General features: G+C 48.3%; 1 protein-coding gene across 4 annotated transcripts in view; it reads right to left on the bottom strand.

Moving 5' to 3' along the window:
- Positions 1–3,907: 3,907 nt before the first annotated feature.
- LARP1 (La ribonucleoprotein 1, translational regulator) overlaps positions 3,908–16,672 on the bottom strand; it is an 83,115-nt gene continuing 70,350 nt past the window's right edge. For all 4 annotated transcript variants that reach the window (XM_061151801.1, XM_061151798.1, XM_061151799.1 and 1 more), the window contains exons 9-19: positions 15,902–16,076; positions 15,608–15,777; positions 13,030–13,422; positions 12,110–12,233; positions 11,786–11,991; positions 11,214–11,320; positions 10,186–10,337; positions 7,767–7,911; positions 6,853–6,962; positions 6,600–6,727; positions 3,908–5,059 (exon numbers count right to left, since the gene is read on the bottom strand). In XM_061151801.1, coding sequence (XP_061007784.1) covers positions 4,856–5,059; positions 6,600–6,727; positions 6,853–6,962; positions 7,767–7,911; positions 10,186–10,337; positions 11,214–11,320; positions 11,786–11,991; positions 12,110–12,233; positions 13,030–13,422; positions 15,608–15,777; positions 15,902–16,076 — 1,914 coding nt within the window. In that variant the 3' untranslated portion in view covers positions 3,908–4,855. The remainder of the gene's footprint in view (positions 5,060–6,599; positions 6,728–6,852; positions 6,963–7,766; positions 7,912–10,185; positions 10,338–11,213; positions 11,321–11,785; positions 11,992–12,109; positions 12,234–13,029; positions 13,423–15,607; positions 15,778–15,901; positions 16,077–16,672) is intronic.

The following is a 16,672-nucleotide window of genomic DNA, read 5'->3' as shown; positions in this document are numbered from 1 at the left end:
TGGGCCAGACCCAGAGGACCTGCCCAGGAGGCCAACCAGGAACTTACCAGGCAGCATCCTCCTGGGGCCCGGGTGAGCCTCAACGCCACCCTGGGACCGCGCTGGTGGTATACAGCTTCTGGAGCATCAGTGCTGTGCGTGCTCACAGCTGCTGGCCCACACCCACAATCCATCCTACAAAGAAACAACTGGAAAGCAGCCCATTTTCAGTGAACTTAGCGAGGGTCTGGAGTGAGGAGTGTGTAGAAAAAGGAAGAGTGGAGGTCTTCCTCTCTTTCAGGTCTGTAGACTGGAGGTAATGTCAGGCCACAGAGGGATGAAGGGCCTCACGTCTCACCCTGTTTCTTGGGCAGGTGGTTGGGCTGGGCCTAAGATTGGTTACCAAATAGGCTCCAGCAAAGGCTGAAGTCTCAACCATCCCACCAGAAAATGTGAAAGGAGAAAGCATGAGAAATAAACTGGTCTCCTTTGACCTGCAGTGGATACTTCTGAGTTGTTCTGGCATCATGACCTCGTGACATGTAAGGGTCACAGCGGCACAAGGAGCACTCCGCCCTCCCAGCCCCCCAGCCTCCTTCAGTGATTTCCCAGCAGGCGACAGAAGTGAGGTTCCTCGGCCAGGGAGGCCTGCAGAAGCCCTGGCTAGTGTCTCCTAGACTCACCTCTGCCCCCTGCAGGCCATCGGTGGTATAAAAGTCCCTGCTCTCCTGACACAAGGGGAACTGTCTGGAAAACCATTTCTGAAGGGATGCTGACGTGCCAGGCCCAGGACACCTAACAGCTCTCAGTGAGTAAGGCACAGATTTAGTTTTGTCAGTACACACTGCAGTCAGACTGGCATTCGGTGACTACTGCTGGTGCCTGGCCTCATGGGTCAGACAAAAGCCATCAGCAGCCTGGGGACCAGTCGTGGTGGGGGTGCTCGTCCTTCCTTCCCAGGCGTAAATCCGGGGCTCATCTGGATTCTGTTGGGCCAGAGCACTGCTCCTCCTCTCCAGTCCACAGGGAAGTGTGCTCAGTGAGGAACCACAGCAACTTCTATCTTCCTGGCAGCATCCTGATACAATGCCAAGCCACAGCCAGTGCATGAAATCCTGGAATTCCAGCTACTCGACTGGGGAGTGCTCTGGTCTGTGGCACTGGCTGTAGCTCCCCCGCCCTCAGACACAAGACAGAGACATGAGCTCAAGACACGTAGTAGTTCTCCAGACCCCTGAGGAAGCACCTGAACGCTCCAGGAGCCTCAGACACAGTCAGGAGACCCCGCCCTGGAGAGATTCCATATGCATATGTGAGGGCAGGTTCCCATGGATTTGAGGTCAGATCATGAACCAGCCTCCACCCGACACACCCAATAGCTGTACCCCTTCATGGGAAACCAGCCAGGCTTTTTTTTTTTTTTTTTGCCTTTTCAAGTTTTTATTTTTATACATTTTTTTTTGTATTAAAAAGAAAAGCATAATTACCACAAATTACAAACGACTAAAGCAGGACTAGAATAATGAATGAATCACTTCAGCCTGGAAAGCAGATATTCTCAATAATATTAATGTTATAATACAAGCTCATTCAAGTATTTTACATTTTTTTTTCCTTGTAAATGTGATATCCTAGCACATGGTAAAGATAATGTACTATGAGCATAAGGTGGAACCTTCTCCGCAAAGCCAGATAACAAGTTTTCCTCTCCAGTCAGAATGGGCTGTATGTTCTGATCTTCTCTGCCTCTGCCATCAATGTGGCTGAAGGAGAGGGTGGGGCTGGGGCAAATCCTGGGACCCTCACACACGAGATACTTTGGGGTCCCATTCGGGAGGGTGGCAGATGATCCAGACCACTCTACCTAGGCTTTTGGCAAAAAACCAGCCCACCCTCCCTAACTAGTCTTCTTTGCCCCTCCTCCCACTGCCAGGGCTTTCTGAGCAGCTTTCTTTTGTAAAATCAATCACCAGGAAAGGGGAGAGAAGAACTACAATAGAACAGAACAAAAACATAACAACTTTGACATGGGGGCTCCTTGCTGGGATCTGAGCCCCAGGGGTCCAGGCTGCGGCAGCGTCGGGCAACCCCTCTCTACCCGGAGTGCCTTTCCTCCCAGGTTCAGGAGACAGCGGGAGAAACCTGCCCCTGAGCAGAGCTGAGGTACACAGACCTTCTGATGTTTGAGGCCCAAAGGTCATGTTGGCGTGGACCCATCTCGGAAAGGTACAGGATGAACGGAAGGATTGGGGCAGGCTGTTGCTTCTGTCTCAGATCTTGGATCCCCATGAAGGATGGTGGGTGTGAAGTGGCAAGCCCTGATGTCCTTTGCCACTCCTGGCATGCTTGTCACAGATACATCGGTCCTAAATTCAAGTGTCTTCAGAAAGTGAAGATGTAAACTACTCTTTGCAACATTAACTCCAAACATGTCACAAAAAAAAAAAAAAAAAAAGAAAAAAAAAAGGAAGAAAAAAAGCCCCCCTCCCCATCCCCAGCCTGTATTGAGATGAAGTCCTCACCTCCCCACCCCAAAGGGGCTTCTTCTTTCTGGGGTGTCTGTGGGGAGGATCAGGGAGAGGATGGCAGCCCCCGGGCCTGGGAGTAAACTCTAGAGAACAGCCTTTCCCCACACCCTCAAGGCTTCCTTGTGACCCCAAACCCAGCAGAGGACAAACACTGAGGTTACTATGGTGCTGGAAACAGTACAGGGCCGAGCAACCTGAAGGAAAAGGGGTGATTAAGGGAAGGAGGAGGTCCAGGTGTCCGATGTGTGGTACATCATGGGGTGGGCACCGGGCTGGGCAGGGAGAGGCCTCAGATTCCACTGTCGGAGCACAGACCAGACACTCATCTTGGCTTTCGAGATAACCGGCTCACAGGAATGGAGATGGGCTTCCCCATACTGGGAGGGTACAGACTGGGGGCGGGCGGGGATGGCACAGCAATGAGGTGCCCAAGACAGAAGACAAGCCCTTGCCAGCCTGAGATACTGGCCCCTACTCCCAAATTTAGGGCCCAACAGAGGAAGCAGTTGAAAAGGGCTAAGAGTGAGCACATGAGCAGCACCCCGGGGTGAGTGTGTCATCACGCCCGCACCCAGCCCCCAGCCCAGTCTGCGAAGGTCAGTCACGGGTCACTGTCCCTAGCTTTGGCTGCCAGGAGACCGACCACTCCACTAATCATCCGCAGCCCAAGACAAGCAGTCAGTGGCTGGAGAAGTGAAGACAGGTATACTCTATGTCCACATATACCTTCCTGCCGTGGGGCTTCTCCCACTGGCAGGATTCCCCATACCCTCATAGCCTCCTCATCACCTGTTCCTAGGCAGGGTCAACTGGAAGGTGGGCAGAGATGGCTTGCAGAGGGGTGACGCAAGATGGGGAAACCCACCCGGCCCACGGGAGGAGAACAGCATCTTTCTCCACCTTTTAAGAGACAAAGCCTCCTTGAGGTCTCAGAGCTCAATCAAGGGAACGTGAGAAATGTTTCCAGGCCTCAGCTGCTAAGTGTTCACCTTTCCCCTCTGAGGTGGGGGAAGACGGTCGGGCTGAGGACAAGTGTGTCCCAGATCCAGGCCAGTGCTGTCCTCCAGTAATCTGAAGCAAACTTGGCCTTGGGGTTCCAAAGGCAGGATGACGGGTGTCACGGCAGGACGGAGCCTGGCGAGAGGACAGCACGCAGAGCAAGGACACGACAGCGGCAGCAGGGTATGGACACAGGACGTCAGCTTCGAATGATGCGACAGCGGAGAAACTTTGGGCACGGCTCTGATCTGAGCCGCTCCCAACTCTCTTGCCTATAGGCAGGAGGTGCTGTACATGCAACTCAGTCAAGAGACAGATTCTAACCAATCCAGCCCAGGCACATCCAGAGAAGGTGGGAGCTCTTCAAGTTGACTCCACCGAGGAAAACAGGCATTTGGGTATTTCAGATTCCCACTCCACAATAAGGCAACTTTTAAAAAAATACTATTTCCAAGAACAAACAAAAAAAAATTCCAAGAGTAGGGGAAAGACATCACTTTCTGTGGATTAGGTGGGGGTTTTCTGATGGTTTTTTTTGGTCTTTTATGGTCGATTTTGTCTTTTTTTTTTTTTTTTCTTTTCATTTTCCCAAGGATGGAAAGGTCAGAGAAAAATAAAATAAATCATCTTTCAATAGTCTTTTCTGGTATGAGCAGCGTCTGTCTGGGCTGGAGTAAGGGGCATGGGGAGAGGGGGATGGAGAGAGGCTGAAACCTTCCCTCACCCCCACTTCTAGATCCTTTGGTTTCCTCCTCCCAGAAGATGGCAGAAGGGTGTAACGGGGACAGCAGGGGGAGAACATGATGATGGCAAGCCCCAGATGATCAAGGGGCTGGTGCTTGTAGGGCCCAGGGACGCTGCCAGAGCCTTCTATGAAACAGTGCTGGGCAATGGGGCCCACAGGGCCTTTTCGTGGGCTGCATAGTTGGCTTGAGGGGGAGCAGGAGGCAGCTGTGGATGGGGACCAGGGTTGCGGCCTACCAGCCGCGGGCAGGGCTGCAGAGTGATTTTGGTAATCCAGACGAACTATCAATAATTTAAAACTTGATATATATATATATATATATATAAAAAAAATTTCCCCCCTTACCCTCCCCCCTTAGAAGAAGCTAGGATGTGAAGAAGAGTCATGGAGAGAGAAGAACGGAGGGGGAGTGTGGAGGCTCCTGCCCAGGGGTACCTCTGATAGCCCAAATGGTATACACATTGCTACTCAGCACGAAGGCCCATCCTAATGACTACAGGCCTGTCCCTTCTCTGTCCCCTCTCCTGGGACTGGGCACCCCCACAGACGCTCACCTACCCCCTCCATCCCTTCTCCCCCCAGAACCCCAGGGCTAAAGGGCTTTTCACTTTCCCAAAGTCTGTGTATCCGAGTGCTGGCTTGTCCATTTAGCATCTTCCCGGATGGGCTGGCCAGCAGGTGGTGTGGGGGGTTGGCTGGTGGTGGGTCTGCTGGAAGACTGGGAGGGGCACCGTTTCCTGCCCTCACCGCTGCCACCTCCTGCTGCCACTGGGTGTCGCTTGTGGTTGCCCTCCTCTCCCATGGGGGGCTGTAACAAGGAGGGAGTCACAGGTGATTAGGGAGCACTACCCACACCCCCTCCCTTGCCAGAGCTATTCAAAGACCCCCTACTTCCTACCTCCCAGTGTAGATAATAAATAGGTTTATAACCCTAAAAACTAGTCACTAGTTTTATTAAGCACATCTCCACGCCAAGATGCCAAAGCTTGTGCTGATTTATGCACATTCACTCCCAGGGTCTACACCACCCACTGATGCAGACAGGACCATCTAGTTTCACAGATGACAACAGCGAGGCACAGAAAAACAATCTGCTGCCTAGGGGTCCAGAACTTTTAACTGGTAAAGACAAAATGTGAAACAGACCTATCTACCACTGAAGCCCAGACCTTTATCCATATATCTCTCCACTCCCCTTCTGGGAAGTGGCGGCTGCTCAGGAGATGGTACATGGAACGTGGCATGCAATACACTGACATGCCTCCACTCAGAAGGCCCAGAGACTCTTGGGGACTGCCTCACGGCCCTAAAAAGGACACTGATCTTAAGAGTCAGACTGTGATCCAGTCTAGCCTCACCACTGCCAGAGGTTCTGTAACCCCAAGATCACTTCTCCCCTTTCTGGGAGCCAAAGCTGAGCCCTTTTTAGGAGCCAAGGCTGAGCCCTTTCTGGGAGCCAAAGCCGAGCCCTTTCTGCTCTGCTCCCAACAGGTCTCCCTATTGGACCCCACCCCCACCCGCTCCCAAAGGAGGAAGTCCTCAAGGATGGAAGAAAACGGACCCATCTTTTTGTCAGGACACCTGAGCAGTGCTGCCACTACCTGACTGGCTGGCCATGGGCTCCTGATCATCCACTGCTATAGTGATGACAACAATAACCCTGCCTGCTTCACTTTATAAAGGTTAAAAAGGTCAGAGCACAGTGTCTGACACACAATAAAGTCAAATGTTTTAATGTATGTGAAGACTATTACTTACTTCTATTTGTGCTTTTGCTAAAAGGTTTCAAGGGAGTAAGACGACTGGCATATCCCTACTACATTATAAACACTCTGAAGGAAAGAGTTTTACTTATCTCTGGAATCCCTGATACACTCAGGACAGAAGAGGAACCAACAGTCAGAACTCTGACCCACCACTGGATGTCACTGTTGAGTCAGTGCCAAGAAGAAGTGGGAGGAGCAAGGAAGAACTAGATTCTCTTTATATAGTTCTGGGGTTGGAACAGACCTCTCCCAGAAAGAATAAGAACATTTACCTAGGGTACTCATCCTGATCACCTCTAAATAGGGCATAGAGGCAAAGAGGGATGGAGATAAGACAGAAAGGGCATTATGATGGTTTAGCCATATATGGGAAAGGGAGTGAGGAGCAATCACAAACCCTCCAATGAGTCTTCACTGCCCACTTCTCACACCTTCTGTTTAAGAAACTTAAGGCCCAAATAGGGACAAGAAGGGTCCCTGGGCTAGTGGCCCAGTTGGGATCAAAACCCAGGTATCCAGATCTCTGGTCCAGCTTTCTTTCTAAGACAATCAGGGTGGGAAAGATGAGAGACATCCACTCACATCCACTCGGAAGTCTTCGAGACGTCGGAATTTGCCGAGGTATTCTTGAAGTTTGGGGTCAATGTCCAAATTTTTGGCTTTGGAATATTTCAAGAAGGCCCAGAACTTCTCTAGCCCATACAGCTGACCTGCAAGGAAAGAGAGAGGTAGAAAGAAGCTTGGACGCTGAGAAGAATACAGAGGCTCAGAAGAGGGAGACATGATGTGATACAGACAAGCCCAGGGCTCACAGAGTCCCAACTCTGACTCTTACCCGCTTCGTAGTCCTTCACGGTTTCCTCCTGAAAGTCCTTAAATATATCCAGCCGGAACTTCTTCTCCAGGCCATAACTGTAGTATCGAAAAAGGCACTCCAAACCATATCTGTAGGAGAACAAAAGTCAGTGAAATCAGGACAGTTTCTTTATCTGTAAAAAGGAAATACAACTGGATGATAGATGAACTATGAAACCATTTAAAATACATGGATTACTGAGAAAATGGTAAGTGTTCTCAGAGAAGGCTGGCATTTAATGCTAGTCTAAATGAGTCCAGCATTAAACGTTTGCCAGGGGTCAGCAAACTTGGGCCAAATGAACAACAGCCTTCTGCCCACACCCGTTTGCCTATGAAGTATCACTGGTTACTTTCTGCTGTATCTATTAATAGGAGACTAGTTAAATAAATTATGGTTCATCTATACAGTAAGACTACATAAGCCATAAAAAAACCCAAGAAAGTTATTTACATATGGATATGGAATGATCTCTAAAATACAGCATTAATTAAAAAAGCAAGGTGCAAAATATTACCTAATAGAGGCCATCTTTTACATGAACAAAAGAGGTGTGGGGAGAGAGGAGACTACACAGGTCTGTCCTTGCTTATGTAAGCAAAGTATTTTTAGAAAGAACTCACAAGATTCTAACAATACTGGTTGCCTGTGGGGAAAGGAACCAGATGGCCAGAAAACTAGGATGAGGAAGACTTCTCAACTATATAACCTTACGACTTCTTTCAATTTTGAATATATTACTTATTCAAAAGTACTAATTTTTCTTTTATAAAGTACATGAAATATATACACAATGGATTTCCTATCACAGTTCTGGAAGCGGACCCAACAAAGATATCCTCTCTCACCATCCCTCAAGCACCAGTCAGAATCTTCGCCCCAATCTCACTCACCTGTAGCCTTCTTTGGCATCCTCCAGAGCCAGCTGCTTGAATTCCTCATACATCTTTTTGTTGAAGTGATCTCGGAGGAAGAAGGACCAGAAGCGGAAAAGAGTGTTCATCTCCTGAGACTGGCCAATGCCCAAGCGTTTTCGCTCTGATTGGGGAGGAAAGAGGAAAGATATGTTTTAGAGCCAGGCTGCCTGTGCTGTAGGGGACAAATGATCCTGTGGCTCAAAGACATCGGTTCTTTCTCCTCCCAATTCCCCTGCTCATCACCGTTAAGTCTCCGGGAAAGTATTTACTGAGGACTAACTACTCTGCAGCAAGCCCTGCTGCTGGGCCTGGGGCCTGAACACCCCCAGAAGTAGGCGGCATCTGCTTCTGAAGCAGGCATCCTGGTCCACCTCTCCACCTCAAATATCACTGCTCTCAGTGTAGTCAGAACCAGGAAAAGCACAAATAAGTAATCCGTGCACTCAACAAATTACATTCATCATATCATCGTTACCAATCATTTTAGGAGTCCTACAATATTAAGTAAAAATGATACGTGCGAGGGAGGTTCAAGAGGGAGGAGACACGTATATACCTATGGCTGATTCATGTTGATGCATGGGAGAAACCAACACAATATTGTAAAGCAATTATCTTCCAATTAAAAATTTAAAAATATATATACACACACACACAACACCAAAGAACAAGAAACAACAGATAAAGTTTTTAAAATCTGGTATCATTTAAAAATTAAGAACCTTCGTACTTCTAAGGACATGATCAACAAACAAGGTGAAAAGACAACCCACAGGATGGGAAAAATATTTAAAAATTATGTTATCTGATAAGGGACTTAGAATAAAAACTCATTACAACTTAATAACAAAGACAAATAATTCAGTTAAAAAATAGACAAAAGATATGAATGGACATTTCTCCAAAGAAGATATACAAATGGCCAATAAGCATATGAAAAAATGCTCAACATCATATCAAATAAAAACTATTACAGGATATCATTGCATACCCACTAGGATGGCTATACTCAAAAGGAAGACAACAGTAAGTGTCAGGAGGATATGAAGAAATCAGAACCCCCATACACTGCTGTGAGTAATATAAAATGATCCCGCTACTTAAGAAAACAGTCTTGCAGCAGTTCCTCAAAACGTTACACAAAACTACCCTATCATATGACCCAGGAATTACACTCTTCCACTCAAGATAAATGAAAACCTATGTCCACACAAAAACATGTACAGGAATGTTCAAAGTAGCATTGCTCATGAAAAGACAAGGCAGAAATTTTGTCCATCAACTGACAAATGGATAAACAAAAAAAAGGTGGTATCATCCACAGAATGTTGTTTGATAAGGCATTAAGTACTGACACACAGTACAACATAAATGAACCCTGAAATTATACGCTAAAGGAAAGGAGCCAGTCACAAAGGATCACGAGTTATATGAAGTCAAATCCATAGAGACAGTAGACTGGTGGTTGTGTAGGTCTGGGAGGAGTTGGGGAGGTGGAGGGATGGGGAATGACTAGTAAGGGGCACAGGGCTTCTAAGGTAACGAAAATGTTCTAAAATGGATTCTGGTGATGGATGCACAACTCAAATATAAAAGCCACTGAGTTTATACACTTAAAGTAGGTGAATCATACAGTATGTGAACTGTATTTCACTAAAGCTGTTATTACACACACATACACACGAGGAGGGAAGTAAGGTAGATGAATCAAGCATTGAGCAGCCATGTTTTGCTGAATAAAAGGGGGCTGAGTGACCAGTAACTCTAGTGAGCATGGCTCTGAGCATCTTTAGAGACAACCCAAGAGAAACCTACAGTTAAAAGGTTATCTCCTTTTGTGGTAAAAAGAAACATGTGAGTGTCTAGAGAGGTTCTCTCCTTACATTCTCATCCAGACTAGGGGTTAGCCATCTTTTTTTCTGTAAGGGGCTAGAGAGTAAATATTTTAGGTTTTGCAGGTCACATATGGTCTCTGTCATAAAGTCTCACCCTCCCCACCCCTACCTAAGAATGTTAAAACAAAAACTGTTCTTAGCTCCAGGGCCGTACAAAGACAGGCTGCTGGCTGGATTTGGTCCACAGGTCATCATCTTTCTGGAGAATATATGCTGTCTCATGCATATTTGTTTGTGACATCGATGGTTTCACCAGAAACAGGAAAGAAAACGCCTGATTTTTTTTAATATCAATAGAGAAAAATCAAGGAACAGGAATATTCTAAGCACCAGATCCTCTTTGCCTCCTATATTCCAAAACTAACTTCAGTCCTTCCTACTATGTTATGTCACTTCTTGCTCTGAGGCTAGAGAGAACAGTCACCTGCTCCACCAGCCCTTATACTCTGGATCTCAGCAGTGGCCCAGGAAGCTCCGCCCTCTCCCTCTGTGCTTCTTACCATTAAGGCAGCGCCTACGATACTTGTGGTAGACGTGTTGTGTGAAGCCGTTTTCCTTCAGCAGCTCGTGGGAAGGATGCTGGAACTTGGGCAGCGACTGAGGGGTACAGCCATAGCTGCCAACTGCAGGCGTGCCTTCTGAGGGGCTGGAGCTGCAGATACCATGAAACAGAGTGTCACCAGGTTCCCCAGAGCAGCCAACCATCAGATAGGAGGGGTCCCTCTGGTTCCTTCCAGCCTTCAACATCCAGCCTCTCAGTGTAACAAAGAGGCCCAGGTACTGTACTAGATCCTTAATTAATTATATGCATGGATCTCACTTATAAGCATGGGTCTCACTTAATCAACATTTGGATTTTTTTTTTTTAACAGCAAGGACATTGGGGCTCATAGAGACTGGGAGTCTTGCCCTGTCACAAAGCTAATATTTAACATCTCAGATCTGTACAATGCCCAAATCTGAGCTCTTAGCTGTTTATTTATTCCATGTTAACATTTAACTTTCCTAGCCGAGCTGTAATGGGTTAACCCATCCATATTTTTTGTAAAACCACCACCTACCTATCTTTGCAGGGAATAAATAAGAGTGCATAGGTCAGTGGCTCCCAAACCTGCTCTGGAATTCAGAACATTGGGGTCATTTTCCTGAGAATAAATAAAAAGGAATCCAGGCCCAACCCCCAGAAGGTGCTCCAGCAGACCTAGGGTGGAGAATCTCGGAATTCTTTTATTCAACTCCTGAGCTATCCTGAGGAAGGCAGCAGATATGCATGTCTGAAATCAATTGAGCTAACCTCCCATGAGAATACCACGCAGCCACCACACTTCAGAAAGCAGCCTTCCTCTCCCCAGGATCTGGATTAAGCTCTCTAGACTACTCCTGGTTTTTTTGGATTTGGATGAGGGCCCCTTCCTTAAATTTCCCTTCATTTGCAAACCAAAGAGGTATTCTCGTCTTGGTCTCATCACTGTCACGGCTCTGCTGCCCTCCCTGCGGTCAGCCTGTCGCCCTTTCCCAGGGCCCACACCTGATGGAAGCAGTCCGGGGCCTGTGTTCACGGGAATCCATCACCCAGCCCACGTGACTCTCCAAAGGTGGGTTCGAGCTGTGTCTTGTCTTCCTTTTCCGAGGTGTCTGCAAAGGTCAGTGTGGGATTTGTTAATATACAGTCATACTCATATGACTCTGAGGAGCATCAAGTATTTGTAGGATTACAATACCCTCCTAAAGTCTGAGTTATCTCCCAATTTACAAAGCATCTTCATATCTAGTCTCACGTGATGCCCACAGCTGAAGGAGGAACTGGCACACCTACCTGACAGGTGACACAATTGAGGCTTGCGGGGATGTGACCTGCTGAAGGACCTGCTGAGTTCTTATCAGGGCTGCATGGGGCCACCGCTCCCACCCCCCATTCCACACTGCAGATGAGGTCACTCAGTCCCGGTGGGCCCACTAGCCTAAGAATACAGAGCAGGTTGTGGGGGGTGGGGAGGTGGGATGTGGTACTTTCTTAGCTCAAGACAAGGGAGAGAAGCAGAGCCCCGGAAGGCAGTCAAGTTGAGCCCAGGACTTAGTGGCTCAGCATCAACGCCTCACCTTAGCATCCAGTGTCCGACCTTCCTTCACCACTGGATAAAACCGTGATGTCTGGCTTGAATCTTTGAGCTGCGGTGTCCGGGGTGTGCGGGGGGTCCTGGCATTGCGGTAGTTTGGCGACTCTGGGACAGTGGTTGGTAGAGAGCGGGCGATGGTGGAAGGCTCGGGAGCACCAAACAGCTTATTAGCCAGGGCATCAGTGGGAACTGCAGAAGCAGAGTGGAGACAGTGAGCAGAGGTAGGCCTGTGACTGCCTGTCTCAGGAAGCCCTCCGACAGCTCCAGACTGTCCCACTCAGGCCAGGGTGGCAGGGTCATCTCTCACCTTGCTGGAAGCGAGGTGGTCCAGGAGGGACCTCCTGGTTGGGATCCACAGGGGGCTCAGGGGTTAGCGTGTCAAACTGCTCCCGACTGATCATATTGACTTTCTTGAAGTTCTCAACTTCTTGCTATAGAGGACACAAGATGGGTGGGGGAAAGAGGCTGGTAAGAGGACTGCCCTAGCCTGTTTTAGGAATCAAGACAGACAGGAAGTTGAAGAGGGCAGTTCCCACGTCCACATACATGGAATTCTGGTCCCTGGGCTCTCAGCTGCCCATCACCATGCCTCAACTCCAGGTGCCCAGGCTTGAGTGTGCTCACCCAGCAGGGCTGAAGACTTGCCCAGCCCTCCCTGCAGCAGCACTGAGGTCAGAACTCCAGCCCCCCGGAACCTGCTATAGCCTCCCCTCCCCAACTCTCTTCCTGCAATTCTCTCATCTCGAAACACATTACTACTACCACTCACTACAGAGGCTCACCAGAAGCTGACTAACCACCAAACACATCCACTCTGTAAAATGCCTACAACGCCAGTTTTGACTGGGCAGCAGTGAGTTTTTAAAAGACTTATCTTTTCTCCATATTCCACACTCAAAAGCAAGTTCCTCAAAAGACCTTTAAACTTTAATACATGCATAAATATTTAACAATAGAAATGACAATCCAATCTTATTCTTCACAAAAGTGTCTAGCCAACCTCTGAAATTAAATGCGGGTGATCAAGAAGCAGGATGATCACCTCTCACATGGGCAGTTTACAGCGTTTATACACTTCTTCTCATTCTTAATGCCCCCCTCAAGCAGTGCCCCCCTTTTATTAGATGAGGGTGCTGAGGTTCTGTGCCCAAGGTCACGCGCTTGTCAGCTTTCCTCTGCCTCACGTCACAGGCACCCTAGACCCCCACCACTATGCCCAAGGCTCACCTTGATCTGGGAATACTCGGGTTCGAACTTCTCAGTCCACAGGTCCTGCTCGTAGTAGAAGAGCCCATCATTAATGACCTTGGCCAGCTCAGCACTCATCTTGGCACGAGAGGTATGGTTACCAGTGCGGTCGCCCCCCGGGTGCCGGCGCATGTAAGGTGGTGTCTGAGTGACAATGAGGATTTTGTTGACATCCCGGTCATCAATCTCATAGTCAGAGTCCTCATCAGACCAGGCGGTAAAGGTGTTCTTCCGCCCATCCATCTGCTCCATTTCCTCGTCAAACAGGAAATCCAGTTCCTCTTGCTCATCTTGATCCTTGGACATCAGCTGCTGAGACGGCAGATGCTGAGGCAGAGTGGTCGAGTGAACAAACCTGGGCTCCTCCGACTTCTAAAATGGGGGGAAACCAAAGAGAGACAGAATCACCGGTAAGTCCTTAGACCAGGCTGTCACTGTCCCGAGAGAAGCCCTGACCCCTCAACACGGGACTTTTACATCTGCAGCCCTGATAATGACACCAAGTCACAGCTGTCAGCACTGGAGTCACTCACAAAAAAAGGATGTCCCATAGGACTCTGGGTTTCTCCACTCACAGTGCACATCAGTCATTCACAAACATTCAAACGACAAGTTCCCTTTATGTATGAAGTGCACTCTCATTTACCTAAATACACATCCCTCCACAGCACCTGGCCTCCAAGTGGGTACATGAAGAAGTTCAATAGGCTAATTCATCCATTTCTCCATCCCCAACTCCTCCCAATAAGTTGGAAGCTTCATCAGGCAAGAACCACAGCTGCCTTGGCCTTCCATTATACCCTCAGAACTTAGATTGCGACCTAACAACAGCCCATGTTCAACTACTTGCTAAATGGATAAGAACCCACTGGTAGCAGGCCCTGTGAACATGACCAGGTCCTTGAACTTATGGAGCTCACAGTTTAGTGGTAGAAAAAGTCAACCAACCAACCAGCTGCAATGTGATGGTAAAGACTATAAATAGGCCTCATGGGAGTACTTAGGGAGGAGCACTTAGGCAATCGGGGGTGGGAATGGGGACACTCAGGGAAGGCTTCTGTGAAGAAGTGATTATGAAAGGGCCCATTTAAGTAAGCCAGATGAAGGCAGGGACAAAGACTGTTAAGAGGCAAAACAGACAAAAACCCAAAAACACGGCATGTTCCAAAGGCAAGAGAAAAAACAAGACTCCTTTCAGCCAAAACAAAGTATTTCAGAGTGTTGATAGGCTGAATTTATCTGAAAGTTTTTGGAGGTAAAACATCTGTTTACCTCACAGAACATATTTAAACATTAATTTCCTGCTGTGCCAAAAAAACCTTTCTGTATAAATCTTAAAACTATTCCCTTTTACAAGGGTCACGGTAGGCCAGGTGGAAGTGGAGGGCTCTAATCCTGGAATGGGGGCTAAGTGTGGCTTTGGAAAGGCCTTTCCAAAGCCTTTGCAGTCTTCAAGACTGAACTGAACCTTGTCAGGTCCTTGTCCACTTACTACCTTGTCCTCACAATTCTAGCCTATCTGACACTTCTTGAACAACCAGAACAGACAGGGAAGTTGGGGGTGTGGGGGCAAGAAGGAGATGAGGGAGTCGATCACAGTGGTACAGTGGAAAAGGGGCACAGAATTCCACAGACCCAAAGTCCAAGGTCATCTATCAGGTCTCCTCTCAAGGCCTAGACCAAGGTATCCAAAGAAGGGATGGCTGTGGGCAGGTGAATGGAGTAGAAGTTTGCTCCTCAAATTTTAGTTTGAGATTGAAACACTTCTCTAACAGAGGACTATGTGTGAGCTACTCATATACTGGTCTACTATTTCTAGAGCAATCTAACCCCCCCTTCCTTTCAGCCTAAGATAAAGTGAGGCCTTCAGATATTAGAGAAGTTTCCCAAGATCACCAGCCAGCAATGACAGAAGACCTGTGTTCCAGTCTAGACTCTAACTCTCCAGGCCATGGGTCTGCTCCTTCTCCCTTCCCTTTTCAAAGGATTTGATGGAGTTATATGTGAGCTTGTGAGGACAAATTCAGGGGGAAGGCACTAAATAATGCAGCCACAAGGACTTAGATGAGACAAAAAGCACAGCCAAGGGACTTCCCTGGTGGCCCAGTGGCTAAGACTGCGTTTCCACTGCAGGGGGCACAAGTCTGATTCCTGGTCAGGGAACTAATAGCCCACATGCCACACAGAGGGGCCAAATAAGCCCCCAAACAACCCCCCCGCCCCCAAAAAAATCAAACAAAAAAACCCAGCCAAATATTAAGAAACATTTAATTTTCAATGAGACTGCTGCCAGAGGCTGCATGATCTCCTCCTGTGAAAAATACCACTCAGGAACTACAGAGCGAAGGCTGTCATGAGGGGTGATCCACCAGAAATAGAAACAGGCCATATCAGCCTTCCTGCACTCACTGGTGACCTGCGGCTTACATCACAACCCTGAACCACCTGGCCTGACTGCTACTCCCTTAGAATACAGAGCTCTGTGCCTATGTGATACCCGTTCCGCACTCTCCAGCCTAAGCCCCTAGAATCCAGGATAGGGACAGGCCTCACCCACCTTGGGTCGTGCTGGAGAAGGCCGAGGCCTTTTCTTCACTTCAATCCAGTTCTCAGAATCCAGGTCGGGGAGGCTGGCGGACAGGCCCTTGGGCAGTGTCTTTAGGTTGCTGACCTCCTCTGTTTTGGTTGGCACTGGAGTGACCGCACGGGGAGAGCCAGGCGCTGACTCTGAAGGGTGGAAAGGGGAGGTCCTCATCCCACCAGCCCTCCTCCTGATGCCAGCTCTGAGCAGGACTGCTGGCCAGAAGACAACGGCAACAGGGAGGCATCCACATGCCAGCAGGGTACCTACCTGTCTCTTTCTGGTAGTGCTGGCGGGGCACAAACTCTGGGCAGTTGAGAAGCTGGGAGAAATCAGTCTGGGAATAATCCACTATCGGGGGACCAGGAAGAGGCCATTTCTCTGGCTCCTCCCTCCTGCGTACTTTTTCCTCAACGATCTCCACCACTTTGCTGTCCTTTAGGGCCTGTAGGGGAGGAGGTGGGAGAAGATGTAGAGGGAAGACATGGACAGACTGAGATCTTGGAAGCTGGGGTATGACTGAGCCCCATGAGCTCAGCGCAAAGTCCAGAGTTGGCAGGAGTATAAGAAAACTGGCTCCATCTTCCACAGCCAGCAGACGCGTGAGATGTTCAAACTTATAAGAGGTACCAACATGCAAAACACACTTGCCCTTTGACCCTGCCATTCTACTCCAGGAATCAATCCCAGGGAAATACTTGTACCAACAGGTGACAACATGTCTAAGATATGGATAAAAGGCCATTCACAGCAACACTGCCTGCAAAAGGAAAAAACTGGGAACTACCTAAACTTGCCACTACACAGGCAATTTAAACCAATTATGGCCATCCATTCAACCCAACACAACTCAGGCTTAAAAATTAGCTTCAAATGTGTTGAGGTGGTTAACAGTCACAAAAACCAGGTCTAGGTCAATGAGTTTAAGATTCCACTGATGTTGGAATTCTTAAGTAAAAACATGCAAATGCACACAAATTTTTCTAGGATTCACAGGTAAAGGGCTACAGGTATCTATCTCTGGGGAAAGGGGGTGAAGTA

Source organism: Dama dama, chromosome 9 (genome assembly GCF_033118175.1).
Source record: "Dama dama isolate Ldn47 chromosome 9, ASM3311817v1, whole genome shotgun sequence".
Classification (NCBI taxonomy): Eukaryota; Metazoa; Chordata; class Mammalia; order Artiodactyla; family Cervidae; genus Dama; species Dama dama.
Note: the sequence above shows the minus strand (reverse complement) of the source record. Positions and strands in the feature narration are given on the sequence as shown.